General features: G+C 42.3%; 1 protein-coding gene across 1 annotated transcript; it reads left to right on the top strand.

Moving 5' to 3' along the window:
* Positions 1-1,414: 1,414 nt before the first annotated feature.
* NUP85 (nucleoporin 85) lies at positions 1,415-17,417 on the top strand. Its single transcript, XM_075278736.1, has 19 exons — positions 1,415-1,530; positions 2,905-2,998; positions 4,358-4,514; positions 5,856-5,926; positions 6,972-7,015; positions 9,110-9,179; positions 10,684-10,805; positions 11,329-11,463; positions 11,785-11,898; positions 12,784-12,915; positions 13,295-13,401; positions 13,496-13,579; positions 14,901-14,966; positions 15,071-15,222; positions 15,363-15,480; positions 15,873-15,973; positions 16,067-16,218; positions 16,658-16,762; positions 17,303-17,417. Exons 1-19 carry the CDS (start codon positions 1,498-1,500, stop codon positions 17,399-17,401), a joined length of 1,956 nt encoding a protein of 651 aa, XP_075134837.1. The 5' UTR covers positions 1,415-1,497; the 3' UTR covers positions 17,402-17,417.
* The last annotated feature ends 901 nt before the right edge of the window (positions 17,418-18,318 follow it).

The following is an 18,318-nucleotide window of genomic DNA, read 5'->3' as shown; positions in this document are numbered from 1 at the left end:
ATTTTCTGTTTTGCTTCTGAGAAAAATTGGAAAAAAAAGTGTTAAAAGACATAGACATTCCCTAAAATGGTATAACTAAAAAGTATACTTGGCGTCCAAAAAAACCCAAACAATATAAATGTGCGCCAAACAGTAGTTAATATCCACTTATATGATATTGTTAATAGGGGTCACCTGGGTACAAGTATGTCTTATATGTGGAGATAACATGCTGTATTGCAGGGCACAGAATGGAAGAAGCGTTGTATGGCTTTTAGGCTGGGTTCACACAGGGTATTTTGGAACCAGAATTTGACATTGAGGCTGCCTCAGGTTCCGGTCCAAAATACAGGTAGCTGCGACTGGATGCCGGTGCAGAGCATCCAGAGCATCGGCATCCAGTCGCACACTCTGCTCCGGATTAGGCCCAAATGAATGGGCCTAGTCAGGAGGAGGAAGTGTCTTCAGGTGGATTCGTCTTGCATGTCGCTTTTTTTCCGGGAGCCGTTTGTTCCGGAAAAAAGATGGGAGCTGTCCTTTTGGTCAGAATTTTTGAGGCGGATTTGGCCCCAAAATCCTGACGAAAATACCCCATGTGAACTCAGCCAAGTTCACACTGAGTAAATGCTAGCTTATTTTGTAGAGTAAAATTACACTTGTAAATTTTGCTATCCCATTGACTTCAATGATATTTTTTTACGTGTAAAAATACGCCTGTAAAATGTCATTGAAGTCAATGGGAGTCTTATTTTTACACGTGTATTTTGCAAAAATACACGCGCGTTTACTCAGTGTGAATGGATGCAAATTTTGATGGGCTTGTTTTTGGCCGCCATGTTTCCAGAGCTCCTGAGGTGCCATTGAAGAGGAATCCCCTGCAAATTGATCCCATATGGAGACTACGCACCTCAAAAAATTTACCACAGGGGTGTAGTGAGCACTTTTTCAAAATGTGAATACATGGCGGATGGCGAAAAGTGAATATGTAAACCGTGTGAACTACATTGTGGATGCCAAATCCCGCACTATGTACGCACACACAGATTATACATTCCCCTCCTGCCACAGCCAGTTTTGCCTTAACAGATGTGGCGATTTTTAGTTTTCTTGTCGCATTATACGAGCTCTAATATTTTTTCTTTCCATTGATATAGCCATATGAGGGATTTTTTATTTAAGGTGCTCAGAATAGTCTGACATGTTCTCTGTGTGGCGTCGACCAAAACGCAGTGAATACGACCAACTAAACCCCATAGAGCCAGCTCCTATGGAATATAACAGCAGCTCAGTGATGGGTGGCTATGGGTAACAAGGCCTGTTGTACCCCCTGACAGCTGTGATAACGGGGTCCTGATAACAAGTCTTTCTACAACCCCACACATCTCTCTGCACATTACTCCGCAGGCTCTCGCATGCTCAGCACTTCCTGTCAGCCCCAGGATCAGGCAGTGAGCGGGGCAGCCCCGGGTCCTTCCTAAGGTCTGACATCAAGCGGGAATCTGGAAGTAAGGAAGAATAATGGAGGAGCTGGACGAGCAGCCGACAGAGACGGTAATCCTCTCCTCACACCGGGCAGCGCTGTCCGTGTACCGAGCACAAGGCGGCCGCTACTTGTCTAAGTTACTGCCGTGTAGTGAGGGCCGCCGTGTGTCGGGAGCGGCTGTGTGACATGTGCTTGTCTATGTATCCTCTGTACGTAGTGTATTATCAGCACCATATACCCATGGATACACTACCACCCCCATTATGTCAGACGTGCCACTTGTGGATTGGGTCATGTATATTTGTCATGGCTGCCAGGGCAGTCTGTCATGTGGGGACAGATGTCAGGACACTGTGTGGCAGGTTTGGTGATATCTGGTGGGACCACGGCTGGTAGGCATGGAGGTACAGGTGTGCTGACATGGCATGAGGCCGCTGTATGCCAGCCTTGGTGAGATGGCATCAGGCTACTACATGGCACTGTGCAATATTACACCACCACGCTCTGCCCTGCCTGGTGATGTAGGCGCCACTGTGAGGAGACATTGCAATCACCCATTGGACCACTATGTGACAAGCGGGGTACAGTGCATTGAACCCCTGCCAGTCAGACATGTCGACAAATCACTGCATGGCATATGCTAAGGGCATGTCATGGCAGTGTATAACATAATAATAATAATAAATTTTATTTATATAGCGCCAACATATTCCGCAGCGCTGTACAATTTGTAGGGTTCAAATACAGACAGAAAGATACATTACAAAGAAAGTCATTTCACACAATGGGACTGAGGGCCCTGCTCACAAGAGCTTACAATCTATGAGGTAGAGGGGGTGACACAAGAGATAACATGCAGGCCAACAACATTCTCTGGGCACCTTTGCTCCTGACATTGTTGGGGACCTCAGCAATTGGACCCGATGATGCAGATGGACCTATACCTATACACGTTCAATACGGGCGTGGAGAATATGAAGTAAAGTGAGAATACTTTCAGAAATAGAAGTTTTAGTAGTTATATTTTGTCAGGTTGGGTTCATATCTCCATCCATAGCTCCATCGCAGTGACTGCTGAAAATCGCCGGATCAAAAAGTGGTTTCAGCAGTTTCAATTGAAAAGAATGGACTCCTGAAGGACCTATTATAGTCAACGAGGTCCATTGGGCATTCTTGGAGTCCAGTGTTTTAGTGGTCAAAGTGTCCGTTGTTCTGGTCCTACAATGGGCACAAATTTGAACTTATTGACGATTAATAAAATGCTAAGTGAATGAGTGGGTGCGGTATATACAAGTCCTAGGGGTCCAGTTGGCTGTCCTACTTGGTGTTTGAATGTTTCCTGTATGAGTATATATATATAGCTGTCAGTCACTAATATAGACCACCACTGATGCTTTGTTCAGTTGCTACTTAAACTTTTTTTTTTCATAAACTAAATCTAGATCGTACCTGGACTTGGGCAAAGGAATACACATATTGGCTTTGATTGGGCGCCAGGGGAATTGCTGCTTTATGAGACCCGGTATCCAAAGAAAGGTATGTAACTACTCCTAAAAACATTTAGCTAGCTTTTGTGACTTGCTCCCTTAGGCTGGGGCCCCCATGATGTAAACGCCACTGCAAAAACATCAATGTTTTATGGTAACTGCAATGTGAATGGGATTCTAGTGAATCCCATCCACATATTGCAGAAAAATACACCTAACGGAAATACTGTGATTTCCAAAACCCTTGTGTCTTTGAAAATCGCAGAATGCCAACTATACCTACAGAAATGCCAGCAGCACTTTCTGTGAAAATCACTGTGGGAAAAAAATGCAATGTGCTTCTGCTGCATTTTTTTCCCCCCACAGAGTGTTTTTTTTATTTTCTTTAAATGTAGATTGTGAGCCCCATATAGGGATCACAATGCACATTTCTTTTCCTATCAGTGTGTCTTTGTAGAATGGGAGGAAATCCACACAAACACGGGGAGAACGTACAAACTCCATGCAGATATTGTTTCTGGCGGGATTCGAACCCAGGACTTCAGTGCTGCAAGGCTGCTATGCTAACCACTGAGCCACCGTGTTGTCCCATCCCTCAGCGCTTTTTTGTTGCACCTTTTATGTGAGGGTTTTCCCACAAAGTAAGCTGAGCTGGGGCTTTGTCCCGCTCCACATTTAACCTGCACAGTCAGTATGAATGTGGGTGGGACTGGTTACAGTCTGCATTTCCTTTCACATCAATGGGACCGTCTGTGATAGCCATGTGCTGTATTTCGGCTACTTCGGCTACTAAGTAATTGGGAGTGCCGACCACCACCAGTCCTGCCCACGTTAAGCTTAGCCTAATAATAATAATAATCGGAATTGCATCTGTGCATACCTTTATGTTGGCAAACTTTAAAGTACCAGTTTTGTAGACACATCGAATGCATCCTATGAATAGCTGAATTAAAGTGGATATACTAGAATACCTGGTGCCACACATGCAATAATTGCAGCCAGTTAGCCAACCCCTGTCATTGTTGGCTAACCCCTGTAGCCACTTAATAGTCAGCGTTATGGATGAGATGTATACAGATACAGATTTAGCTAATTCATGTTCTAGGACTGAAATACATAGCAAGAAGTGACCTGTTCTGTGGGCTGTAAACCTGCAGCATGTTGGTTTCTTGTGCAGGTTTCACTCGTGGCTTTTGGGGTGACCGATTTGGCTGCAGAGGAACATACTGCAGAACTTCTCTACAGTATATTCTACAGCATGTTCGCTATGTATGGCATCTCTGCTAGTACAAAGCAGCACCTGGGAAGTCAGATTTACCTCTGTCTCTGTCTGTTCTTCTAGGCAGTTTTTATAGACAGTATATATATCAAAGTACAGAAATGATGAAATGTAATTTTCTCTCTGCAGGGAATAAACATTTGACAACAGGCCAGCTATCTTTTCTGCGGAATGATGATGATCTCTATTCGCCAGTACTGAGAAAGCTTTTCAATGAGTCACATGGAATTTTTGTGGGCCTGCAAAAGAGTGAGGAAGAAGCGTCCAGCAGGACTCGTAAATCAGAGTATGTGACCAGTATTGTACTGCTAAACAGTCTTTCATTTAGGTAGATGACAGCTAGTTCTCCTTTCTCCTCATACACATGCACACTCGTCTCAGATGAATGTACAGCAGAGAAAGAAGAACAAGCGGCTGCCAAACACCTCTAACAGAAGATTATTTCATCTAGTTCTAACATCTGCCGGACAAACTAGAGAGGGGGTAACCACAATAACATGAATTGAGTTTATTTTAAAGAGGACCTTTCATCAGATTGGGCACAGGCAGTTCCATATACTGCTGGAAAGCCGACAGTGCGCTGAATTCAGCGCTCTATCGGCTTTCCTGATCTGTGCCCCGGGTAAAGCACTATCGGTCCCGGTACTGTTGCTCTTTACAGTCAGAAGGGCGTTCCTGACAGACAGTCAGTCAGGTACGTCCTTCTTCACAGCAGCGCCTATCCTGCTGTACTGAGTGAGCAGGGAGGAACGCCCCCTCCCTCTGCTCACACAGCTCGTCCATAGATGAGTATTATCAGGAGGGGAGGGGGGCGTTCCTCCCCGCTCACACTGTACAGCGCGATAGGCGCTGCTGTGGAGAAGGACGTACCTGACTGATTGTCAGGAACACCCTTCTGACTGTAAAGCTCTACGGTACCGGGACCGATAGCGCTTTACCTGGGGCACAGATCGGGAAAGCCGATAGTGTGCTGAATTCAGCGCACTGTCAGCTTTCCAGCAGTATATAGAACTGCCTGTGCCCAATCTGATGAAAGGTCCTCTTTAAGTATAGGTCATCAACGTTCAAGGATGGATAACACGTTTTATCATTATTATTATTTTATTATTTCTATAGCACCATTAATTCCATGGTGCTGTACATTTTGAGGGTTTACATACAGTACACAAAATATACAAACATAACCCTTACAGTGACCGTTTGGCAGTGGGATACTGGACCCTGCCCACAAGGACTTACAATCTTAAAGGGATGCTATCATTAAAACACATTTTTTTGTGACTAACACGTAGGAATAGCCTCCTACCTTTAGATGTCTTCTCCGCGTCGCCGTTTGGTAGAAATCCCGATTTTCGTCAGTATGCAATTGAGTTCTCAAACAGCACTAAGGGCGTCCCCAGTGCTGCGAGAGAACTCTCCAGCGCCACCTCCATCTTCTTCAGGAACAGCCTCTTCACGTGTCTTCTTCCGGCACTGCGGGTCAAACTTCTAGGCCTCGGGCACAGCCGACTGCGCATGCCCACAGGCCACAAGAAAATGGTCGTTTATTTACTGCGTAGGTCTTGTAGGTATTTTGGTTACCTGTCTAGGTTGTTGAATTAATGTGTTCTACATTTCATTTTCACAGATTGGGTCACGTTAGCAAACATTACCGCTCAGTTCTCCAAGCTTGTATGCAAGAAATGCACAAAGTGGCAAGTAAGGATCAAAGTTTTTACAAACTAAAACCACTCAGTGACACCATTTTTTTTTTCTAATATTTTTTTTCACATTTTTTTTTAGTTATATAATTTTTTTTATCTGTTATCTGATTGCCATCGTTCCTGAGGTGCTAACAGCATTTACAAATGTTCCTTACAGCAGGCACAATAATTTAGAGATGTTTATTAAAGTGCTTTTCCAGCCCCAAATTTAAATTTTCTTACTGATGACCTATGTGATCATCAGATCGCCAGTATGTGATCTGATCACCTGTTCTATGGATAGGTCATTAGTGTGAAATGTAATTTGGGGCTAGAAAACTCGTTTTTTTTTTTTTTACTTCTTTTTTTTTTTTTTTTTTGTTCCAGATTTTGCTCCTTTTTTTTTTTTTGAGCCAAAGCTGGGAGTGGATTGAGCAGAAGTATAAATACTGTTGGCTTTGGTTCTTGACAAAATCTGCAACAAAAAAAAGTAGCTTTTCCTCAACATTGAGCCTTAGCCTTAAGGTTATGGGAGAGTTTCCTAGATATGCTTTGTGGCCTGTGCAGAGGTTATTATGAAGTGGAATAGATAAGCTGTGACTATCACCTACTGCATATGTCGGTCCATGTATTATCTCTATGTGGATGATACGTGGCATTGTTATCCATGTGATGTGACGGCTGCAGAGAAATCTTGTTACAGGACATGCCTGTCTACTATTATACTTGGTGGGCGGAATAAAATTTCAACATATTAGGATTTCTTTTTTAATTTAGGTACTGACATGGAAAATTAAACAAAAAATTGCTGAAAATTCTTTAAAAATGTGTTTCATGTTTTTATTATTAGGTTTTATTAAAAAAAAAAAAAAAATTAAAGAGAGCTTATTTTCTGGTGACTCATTGCCTTTAAAATATGGCTTTCTTATAGGGAATCATATTGGCCATAAACAAATAGTAATTGTAAAGCAAAACTGCCTGCAGCTTTCTCTCTGATTCGCACACTTTTATCCAAAACAGCTTTTATATATAATAAACAGATTTTATCATCATTATTTCAGGCTCCACCCGAGACGAAACTCTAAGTAGCAAATACTCTGAACAGGTAAGGAAATATTATACTTCACAAAGGACACGTTCTGTCTGAAATGCATAATATGGTTATACCTCTGTTACATTTTCAAGCTGCTGTTATGCTTTTTTATGTAACAAAGTGAAATATAATGGTTTTACTTCCTTTCCTCAGCACATTTTTGTTAGCATTATTGTTTTTTTCTATGCATTGCAGAGCACATTATATTGATAAAGAACATACCTTTGGTATATGTGTCGCTTTTGTAGAGTTGGAGAAAAACAACTTTGAAGTCTTATGCAGTTGGTGCACTGGGGGTGAAACCTTCAACCTTGGTGCTCAAGTGGGATGGGTGACATCATAGAGTGGGAGGATCAGTTATTACGGTGCAGGCACAAGATGGTAAGAGTATGAGCGACAAGCAGTGCTAGAACAAGAAAGCCTGCCCTCAATAAACCAATTGCCTGACTGGTAAGAGTAATAATAATTAGAGATGAGCGAGTACTGTTGGGATCAGCCGATCCGAACAGCACACTCCATAGAAATGAATGGATGCACCTGGTACTTCCACTTTGATGGCGGCCGGCCGCTTAACCCCCCGTGTGCCGGCTACGTCCATTCATTTCTATGCGAGCGTGCTGTTCGGATCGGCTGATCCCAACAGTACTCGCTCATCTGTACTAATAATAAGACTTCAAAGTTATTTTCCTCCAAACCTGGTGTAAACAATTGAATATGCTTGGGGGGAGGTGGAAAACTCACTTTAAATGCAGCATATTGTACTTTAAAAAAAATTTCTTCCTTCTGCTCTTACCAGGCTGTCTTTATGCTCACCCCCTTCCTCCTGCTAATCTGACTTTCATTTTGAAAATTCTGCTCTTTCCATCTCAAGATGACATGACTTTGGATACACATTTGTGGAAATCTATGGAGAGGCGAGGCAAACAGAGAGAGCAGCAGAATCACAGATTTAGTGTGCAGGAGCTAAATTGGAGCTTTTTATCACAACCAAATTACTTTATTCACGTCAGTACAGATCAGTACTTCTATATATATGTCCTGCATGATCCTGGAGCTGTTTCTGGGTGAGAAGACAGTTATGGCAAATTCTACTCTATTTAATATGTACAGAGCACGGCAGCTAGTCTCATATTTTAATGTTCTGACTGTACATGTCCTTTAGATGTAAGCTTTGATTGATTTGACCTGTGCCTGGTCTCCGCTTTGTGGATTTCCGTCTTCTGCCCGAGAAACTGAACAGGAGACGGAAACCCAGCAGTCAGTGTCTGCCTGTTTTGTGGTCTCCGCTTCGAAACCGTTTTTTTTTTAACCAGACATAAAGTCCTGCATGTCCGACTTTGTGTCTGGTGAAAAAAAACGGTTTCGCCGTGAAAGGCAAAAGACGCTCATGGGCGGACACTTTGCAAACCCATTCAAGTGAATGAGTTTGAAAACTGACTGCCGATTTCTGTCTCCTATCCAGTTTCTCTGGCAGAAGACGGAAACCTGAAAAACGGAGACCGGGCACAGGTGTGAACCCGCCCTAACTCTTCTAACACCACAACACACCTCCAGCTTATAGCACCTAGATGTCATTTTATTCCTAAATTTCAAGGAATAACATGGGGACACCACAATGCAGAGTTATATATATATATATATATATATATATATATATATATATATATATATATATATATATATATATATATATATATATATATAGCTCCAGGATAGTTAATTTTGGGGGAATTTAAGTATTTACTAAAACAGACATGTCAGGGAGGTGATGGGTCTTGGCTTAAGGTGTTCATACAGGAAGACAACAAATTCCTTATTTTTTTATTGGTCCTGACCAGAACATTGTGTAATAAATTTTGCAGGACTGGATGGCTTGCTGTTACTCATATAAACTTTATATACATATAAACATAGTGCACTTATGAATGGTGACAAAGAGATTGACACGGATGATAACTCTGAAGGGAAGCAATCTATTTCTAATGAAATGCTGCAACTTTTATACTATTGGCATTTGATATTTCTGTAATTCATATGAACTGCTAGATGTAGAAGGATGTGGTTGTAGTCTTATTGTCTGATCCAATTGTCTCTTATGGGCCCTAGCTCTCCATCCTGTCTGCCATGGAGCTATGTTGGAACCTTTGTGAAATACTTTTCATTGAAGCTGCCACAGGTGAGCATTTTTGGGAATTACTTTTCTTCTTTTTATGTGTATATGTATACTATATACAATATACAAAGCCACTAAGGGTTTGTATAGTGCACTGATTCACTGGGTCCTCTACTGACGTTGGACCTCGCTGAACTTCACTGGTTAATAGATGGTTCTGGTAAATGGAGGCTGCCAGGAAGTTTATGGTGCCTGAGCTACAGGCAGCATAAAATATTGATATTGTCCCTTAGAATCCCTAAATTTTAACCCTCCTCTGTCCCCGCTCCCACACTATCCGACACTACCCCACTTGATATGGTGCCTTTTCAGCCTAACTTATCTGTTCAAGCTCCATCCACATGTTAAAGGTCACCACTAGTGACGGCTCATACAGTATTATTTGTGTAATGACAGTCACCTCTATTACAGAATTGTCTGAATACTGTATAAGCAATGCCGCCCCTGCTACCTCTTGTGTCACCCCCTCTACCTCATAGATTGTAAGCTCTTGAGCAGGGCCCTCAGTCCCATTGTGTGAAATGAAGTTCTTTGTTCTGTATCTGTCTGTATCTGAACCCTACAAATTGTACAGTGCTGCGGAATATGTTGGCGCTATAGAAATAAAATGTATTATTATTTTGACAGAGCCAAGTTTACCTTAGAATCGATGTAGAGATTCAGTGAAAACATTGTATAAAATAAGTCAGCAATGAGGTTATCTCTCTGTCTTCTCTCTGCCATGCTTTGGTTAGTGAAGCGATGCTTGGTGGAGTGAAGCTACTGGGGAGCTGCCCCAGGAAACGTCACACTGTTCCCTTCATTTTAAACTGCAGAGATTTATTACAGTTCACAGACAAGTTTACAGTTTCCACCATATTAAATGGACCCCTAATATCATAGATCACAAGTAGGGAAAGACAGGATAGAGACAGATAAACCTGTATAACTATATAAATGGCCCACTCCTTGCGTCTGGAGAAAAAAGGTTTAATCTAAGGAGACAAGTGTTCTAAACTGTAAGGGCTGTGAATCTGTAGAATAGCCTTCCCAGGAGCTAGTCACAGCTGGCAGCTTCAAATAAAGAGTCGAATCTGCCTTTTCAGAGCAAAATAGCATTGCTGCTTATGGAAATGTATAGAAAGGCATGCCCTTTCCAATTCTCTGATTTTGCGGCGGACGCAAAATAGCGCCGCTTGTATGGTACCGGCTCCCATTGAAAACAATGGGAGCGTATACGGCCCGCAAAAGATCCCGCGGCGTGTACGTACCAAATGACGAGCCACAATACTCCGTGTGAACCCGCCCTTAGAGGGCTCCAGGTTAAAGAGGATCTTTCATGTCCTCATGCATATGTGGTTTGATATACCACTAGAGAGCCGACAGTGCGGTATATACAACCACATATATACATGAGGACATGAAAGCTCCTCTTTAACCATTGATAAACCAATTCTTTATTGCTGAATCATTTAGAAGTAAAATCAACTGCTTCCATATTGGAGTAAACATTTTCTTACACTTTTAGCTGGTCACCTCCTGGTACTACTACTTGACTGGATACGTTTGCATTCAAGTGACATAGACAATATAGCTGAAGAGGTTCTACAGAGCGACAATCCCCTGCAGCATGATCGATTCTGGGATTTGGTGAGTGTGGACCATTGTTCTATGGTTGCTAGTATACATCATAGTCGGTAGCCTTTTGGCTGACTGAAGGGTAACCACTTGGCATTAGATGTTTCCTTTACCTGTAGTATTTTGATTCATATTGCTTGCAGTGTTATTCTGTATTACAATGTTATACAATGTCATACAATGTTCTTGTTATGGAGTTACATGTAGTAACTGACTGTATTTTAGTAAATACCTAATGAGCGGTTTAGAAATGACACTTCTGTGGCTAGGTTCACACTTGTGCCATGCTCTCCCACATTTATATCTGCTATGGGACCCAAACGACGGAGAGCCCACCCTCTAAAACAGAGGTTACCCATGCACCCCATAGACTATAATGAAACCGTTGGAGAGAAAACTCCTCCATGCCGGACTTTTCTCTCCACTGATTTTTGGTGGTATCCACGACACAGTCTCTTACAGAGACTCTGTTGCAGATGTGAGCAAAGCCTATGTCTGATTCTGACTTGTACTTATATTTGTATCTTTACTGCAGATCACTGGATATGTCCTGCAGGCTCGTATGGATGAAGCCCGGCAACTGCTGGCCAAAGAAGCAGCTGTTTCCACAAGCTCTCGGAGCATGTGCCGAGTCCTGGATGATCTCCTCAAGAAAATGCCTACATTCAATGTATGATCAACTGGTAAAGAGTACATTTAGTATAAGCTGTTGTGTTGTTTTCTAGGAACATTGAGCACAGCATATCGGATGATCTTGTGCTTGATCTTTAGGGGCCTGACCAGTGCTCATGAGACTGGGGGCCCTGTATACCCATTGTGAATAGAACAGTAGCGGTTGTGCATGACTATCACTCCCTTCCCTGGGACTGACAGAGATAGCCAAATACAGAAGCAGGGATGTTGGGGGTTAGACCTCCAGCAGTCAGTTATCCTATAGATGGGGAATAAGTGATGTTAGAGGACCCATCTGACACAGTTTCCTTCTTTATAGACTCAGACACTGACAGAGTTTGAATTAAAGTGGCAGCATTGGCGGGAGGAATGTGAACGTCATCTTCAGTGCGGAACCTTCTCATCTAGTCCTCAAATGGAAACCATCTGTAAGGTGTGTGCTCCTACTCTACTGTATGTTTCATGGCTTTATTTAAAGTGGGAAAGACTTGTCTTTGCTAATAATATCTTCTGGAACACCGTGTAAAAAAGGCCTAAATGCCATGGACAGCTTTAAAATGGGGAAAAATTGTGCTTGGGCTATTTGTGCTTCTGCTATTGGTTAACTTGACTTTGTAATAAACAAGTTTTGGTTTATATATAAACTATTGAGAAAAAGCAGAGCACCCCCCAGCAGACTCTAAATCAACCATGTCAGTCAGCACAAGGGGGCGAGAGATCCTCATGGATTGTAGAAAAATAGGTCAGTTCAGAAATGAAGCTGTGCTGATACATGAGAGCTAGTGAAAGAATCCGCATCCTGGACACACAGACTTCATTTCCAGCATGTATTATTAGGAAGTATAGGAATACAAGAGTGAAAAATGGAGTAATTGCAAGCTGCATCTCAGGAGGTGTGTAAACGAATGAAGGAGTGCAGTTTGCTGCCTGCAAAAACTTTTTTTTGTTTGTATGTTTTTCCCCTTCTATCTTTGTGATCAGCCCTACCTGATAATTTGGATGCTTCCCTCTCCTGAATTCTGATCTGCTTGATATAATTCCAATCCCAATCGTGCTAACAGTGAGAGAAAAGGGATAGCAAACACAACCAGGAGCAGTGAGCTGTCAGATTCAGCAGGACAGTCAGTCAGCTAGGTGAAGATGTTGAGCAATACACTGATGAAGTGAAACTTGAAAGTGGTGACATGTTTTTAATGTTATTTGTGTGAGGGGGAGACAAGTGGTGCGGTGTTCTAAATATTATATTATGTGATATCCTATGGGGCTGATGGTTTTGTGTCTTATGATCAAGTTACTGACCCTCATCATTTACTGACAGGTTTTGTTGGGAGCTGAGGAGACTTTACTTGAGAAGAAAGATCTGATGGGAACCTGGTATCATTTCCTTGTATCACAGCTGCTTTTTACACATCCTACAGTGACCCTGGCAGAAATCCATTCCTATGCTCAGGTTGGAGTCGACTTGTCAATTATTTATTGATGTAGTAAGCTATGTTGTATGAGAAAGATCAGAAACCATTCAATTTCTGACAATAAGTAATTTGTAAAGGGAGTTTATTCATGTCAGATACTTACATAAATTCCACAGGATGTGCTCTTTTGCATCTTCTACATTATCTCCCATAGAAGTGAATGGAGAGATGCCCATGTGCTTGGCCACCTCTCTGTTCACAGTAACTGCTTCACCAAAGGTTACAGGAATTGGTGAATCCCCATTCTAGAGATAGTTGTGGGTTCAGAGGTGGGACCCGCAACCATCAACCTGTTGAGGTTATAAAACATTTCTCCTATTATTAAATGATTGCCCTTCTGTTCTTTTGTACCCTCAGTCCTGCCTGGACATCTTTAGTGCTGGAGACAGCAGTTCTGAGCCATTGGACAACGTTCTCCTCGCAGCTTTTGAGCTTGATATTCATCAAGTGATTAAGGAGTTCAGGTACCCACCATATCACATCTTGTATCTATATAAATCCAGTTTACAGCATGCTTAGTTCCTCATCTATTTCATTTTTTTTTTTTTTTTTCTTCAGTATTGTGACAAATAACTGGTGGTTTGTGGCTCATCTGACCGACCTGCTGGATCACTGTCAGCTCTTTCAGTCTCACAACCTATAGTAAGTTATAATGGGGGGGGGGGGGGGAGCAGAAGCAGAAAATGCCAGGCTCACATGCTGGAAAGGGAAGAGGAAGTTGAGGCGTCTTCCACCTTGGATTTCTCTTCAAATTCTGACCCCTGCATCCCACAGCAGAAAGCCAGAGGAGAACTATGGCTTTCTTCTGTGGCATTACTGATTACAGATCATGCGGCTGAGTTTGACGGCAATATCAAGCAGGTTGCTTCTTTTTTTTCAAAAGGCGTCCATCGATTTGCAGCTGATTTTGAAGCAGAATCCACCTCAACTTCAAATTCAGTTGTGTAAACATGCACTACCATATTTTGGTATTTCAATTTGGTGATTATTTTCAGAAACTATACTTCTTTTTTGTATATAATAATGGTAAAAAGGGATTGTTACTGACCTTGGAATAGGCGTTTGATGAATAATCACTTGGGGTCAGAGCATTACAGCTCCCTTCGATTTATATCCAGAGGCAACATGTACATGGTGATAAGGCCATTCCGGATATTGCAACTTAGCCCATTTGAAGGGACTTCCAGGTTTATTAAAAAAAAAAAAAAAATAGAAATAAACAGGTATCACAATAGTTTTCAGGCTGTGTCTCAGTTCCTTTACTTTAGTGGAGCTGAGCTGCATCACTAGACTCCTACTGTTGGACAGGGGTAGCAGTGTTTTTCAGAAGAAAGCAGCCATGTTTTTTTAAATGTAGAAACCAGTTTCAGGGAAGACTAGACAAAGGAAATTCACAAATTACATAAATGGCACTTCTTTCCTTTATCCAGTCCTTCCAATTTTTTCTCCTATTACAATTAAATCTGAGAAATATATTAAATGTATTCTATCCCAGTAGATCAGCCATGTGCACCCAACTCTTTATCCTGGTACCCAAGCCCTGCTCCTTCCTTAGAGGGAGATTATTGCCACTTTAAACCACTGCCATAATCCTGTATGGGCTAAGAACACAATCCAGATCTTACCTTTGTAGTGTTTCTAAGCCGCAGGGATGGGGCATTTACTTTATACAAATATACTTTATGCAAATGAGGCCCAAAGAACAGAAGGTGTTGACTGCAAATGCCAAGCAAAGCCGCACCATCGTTGGATTCTATTACATCCCCCGGGCAGTAAAAGCTGCTCTGATGTCACAGAGAGCCAAACCAAAATCCCGCACATATGCCGTACAGAAGTGTACTGCTAAGGTTACTAGGGTTCCCGCTAAGATACATTGATGTTGGCCATTAGTTAAGTCACCACTGATGTGCAAGATTCTATTCTATCAATCTAGCGTTATCTATTTCTTCCTGTTACCTTTTAGTTTTGGGTCCAACATGCGAGAACATTTACTACTTGAGTATGCCTCTGGTCTCTTCTCCCATCACAGGTAAGATATTTAACATTTTGTCTGGTTTTCGATCCCATTACACAATTTATGGTTGTGTCTTTGCTGGTTTGACACTTTTATTCAATGACCAATTTCTTTTTCAGCCTCTGGCAGCTTGGGGTTGACTATTTTGATCACTGTCCTGAACTGGGTCGCGTTTACCTGGAGCTCCACATGGAGAGGATTCCTCTGACCACAGAGAAGAAAGCACTAAAGGCATTACGGATCTGTGAGCAGCGCCAAATGGCCGAGCAAGGTGTGTGCAAGGAAATGGTGAAGACGTTTACTTCACATATGGTGCTTTAGGTTGTTGTGTAAAACTGTTAAGTAGAGCAAGGCTTGCTGTCTGTCATGTACTGAGTGTTACAGGGTGAAGAACTTTTTTCTCCTTTGCAGTCCGCAGTATCTGTAAGACGATGGCGATGCAAGCCATGCGCAATAGACGATTGGGGTCAGCACTGTCATGGAGCATACGAGCCAAAGATGCAGGATTTGCCACACTCATATCCGATCGGTGAGTGCACACTAACAGTATTAAAGTGTCCCTATTATTCAGTTCTTCTGCTAGGTTGCCTTTATATACTTGCAATGGATTTCACAATCCCTGCATGTCTCCTCAGGAATGTCAGGGACACTAAACACAGTATGATCCTGTCCCTAAAGCCTTTAGTTATTGCATTACATCTAATGTCTATAAATGTGTGGCCCCATTGTACTATTAGGGATGCCAAGTTGTAGCAGTTAGAGAGGTCTCATAGAACGGGTCCTTGATGAAGTCCATACACCATAATATTGTTTGGGAGTACTGTTTGAAATGCCGAAATCTATGGAAAACCCACAAATGTTTTATCTCCCACTGTCATGTATTCTGCAGGCCCTTTTGCTTTAAAGTTTTGTTTTGTTAAGGTTCCTGAAGGATTATTGTGAGCGAGGAAGATTTTCAGATTTAGATCTAATTGACAATCTGGGTCCTGCCATGCTGCTCAGTGATCGCCTGACCTTCCTAGGTGAGTGTGATTCTGAAGCTATGATTCCATGCAGCTATTTACCTCTTGTTTCTCTTTTAAGTCTGATCTAATCCCTGTAAATTTTCATTAAAGGGAAATATCGTGAGTTTCACCGGATGTACAATGATCAGCAGTTTGAAGAAGCTGCCCGCTTACTGCTGTCACTCATGACTGCCCGCATTGCCCCTTCTTCCTTTTGGCTTACTTTACTACTGGACGCACTGCCACTGCTTGAGCAGCAACAGGTAAGTCGTGTATACTGTACACTCACTGGGAAAAAAGAAAAAAAAAAATCACATAGAAAATTAGCTCTTAAACTGTAGGTGCAGTAGTCGGGGTTTGCAAATGGGCTTTTGGATGAAAGTTTTTGGTTCTACATGTCTGTATAGGAGAGGGCAGTTCTCCAGCGATGGCGGGCACAGACATGTTGTATGTGGTATTGCCCCTCAGCTCTATTGAAGTGAATGGGGTCGAGCTGCAATACCACACACAACCTATGGGCAGCTGTGGTGCTTTGTAATTTTATAAGCAAATATCATTTAAAAAAAAAAAAAAAAAAAAGTCCCTTCTGCTGGTATTGTCCATGCATGAAAAGTCATGGCTAGCAACATCATGTGCCCGTTGTCTAATGTAAAAAAAAAAAAAAAATATGGCTCCCCTAACAAGACTTTCCCTGTTTCATAGGTCATCTTCTCTGCTGAGCAGACTTATCAACTAATGAGCTGCTTGGAGGAGAGGACTGCAGCAAAGCTGGAAGCTATTCAGCTGGAAGAGAGCCGAAGAGCCCAGGTAAGTTACCTTGGGTTTTCTGTGACAAAAGAATAAGGCCGGGTTCACAGGGGGTTTTCTCTGTCCGGAACCTGAGGCGGAGGTCACCTCAGGTTCCGGCTTAGAATATGTTTAGCTGTGACTGGATGCCAGTGCAGTGAACCATCATCCAGTCGTGCACTCCGCTCTGGATTAGGCCCAAATGAATGGGCCTAGTCGGGAGTGTTTTCAAGTGGATGTCGCAAGGCGAATCCACCTGATAGAATGAGCATCTTGATTCTTTTTCCCGGAAGCCGAAACAAACCGCTCCCGGAAACAAGAACTGTTCGGTTCCAATTGATTTCAGAAAAACCCTACATGTCAGGTTTTTCTGTCCGCTTGAGAAGTCGGACATCTTTACAAGCGGACAGTGAAGGAAGGGCACGGAGTGCAAAAGAACGCACCCGATCGCCATTTAAATAAATGACAGGTGTCACGGACACAGACGGTAGTGTAAACGCCCCCTTAGAAGCCTAAAATGCCCACAAATGATAAATATTTGGCTTGTAATGTCTTTTACAGGACAACAGCATTGAAAACACAAAGGTTGAGATGCTGAGGCTGGCTCTTGCAAGGAACCTGGCCCGTGCCATTGTTAAAGAAGGAACCGTTCAAGTGTAAATAGAGAACATATTGCCACATGTAATTATATTTGTTTTGCTAATAAACATCTTCTTGTTTTCTTACTTTTTGTGCTTCAGGGTGGTCATTTAATGTAAAATAAGTCAAAACTTCAGCGACAAGTGACTAATAGGTGGCCCTACCAAGCAACTCACAACTATATCACTTTCATTACACCCTGTGCCGATAATAATCAGCTTTTATCCTTTATGCTTAGAAAGTGGCAGTTGCCTTGAGTACAGTCTCATTCCCAGCAAGTGATCTGAGCCCTGCTTCATAGCCGTATGTTCATATAGTGTTGGTTTTTTTTGCAGTCAAAACAAGTCATGACACCTTTTGCTCGCTATCTTCGCCTTGCAAAGCCCATTGAAATGGATGGGAGGCAGAGAGAAGTGCTTGCTTTTTACCCCCATACAGCTTTTGACAGTTTCTTTTGCCCACCCATTTGTTTCAATAGACTTTGAAAGGTGGAATTCACCTGAAGATAAATTATGATGCTTGCTTATTTCCCCTATGTCTGAAAATAAAAACAGCTAGAGGAAAAAAACCAAAAAAAACTGCTACTTACTCTGATTGAAATGAATTGGAAATCTGGCAGATGTTTTCGAGGCAGATTCTGTCTTAAAAATCCACCTGCAAAAAAATGCATGTGAACCTAGCCTAACACCTCCCCCTGTGTGCTGACTGACAGCTCCAGCATTAGTGCTGCATTCTCAAACCCGCGCATGCGCAGTTGTTAAGTGGGGAGAATGGTATTGGAAGAGTTGGTTCAGTTAACCAGGGCTAGGGGGATGGTGGTGGGCAGGGCCTATGAAGTACTTTTTGGGAATGGGGCATAATGGATTAAAATAAATCTTTATTGGGAAGGAGGATGCGGTGTACAATATATTTATGTGCATATTAAATTCCCTACCAAA

The sequence above is a fragment of the Leptodactylus fuscus genome, chromosome 6 (genome assembly GCF_031893055.1).
Source record: "Leptodactylus fuscus isolate aLepFus1 chromosome 6, aLepFus1.hap2, whole genome shotgun sequence".
NCBI lineage: Eukaryota > Metazoa > Chordata > Amphibia > Anura > Leptodactylidae > Leptodactylus > Leptodactylus fuscus.
This window is presented reverse-complemented; position numbering and strand designations above follow the sequence as displayed.

Excerpts from the sequence above, each read along its gene's own strand:
- NUP85 (XM_075278736.1), top strand. The coding sequence starts at position 1,498 with ATGGAGGAGCTGGACGAGCAGCCGACAGAGACG. Across the intron at positions 4,515-5,855 it reads AGCAGGACTCGTAAATCAGA|ATTGGGTCACGTTAGCAAAC; the intron begins GTATGTGACCAG and ends TCATTTTCACAG. Across the intron at positions 15,481-15,872 it reads GCCACACTCATATCCGATCG|GTTCCTGAAGGATTATTGTG; the intron begins GTGAGTGCACAC and ends TGTTTTGTTAAG.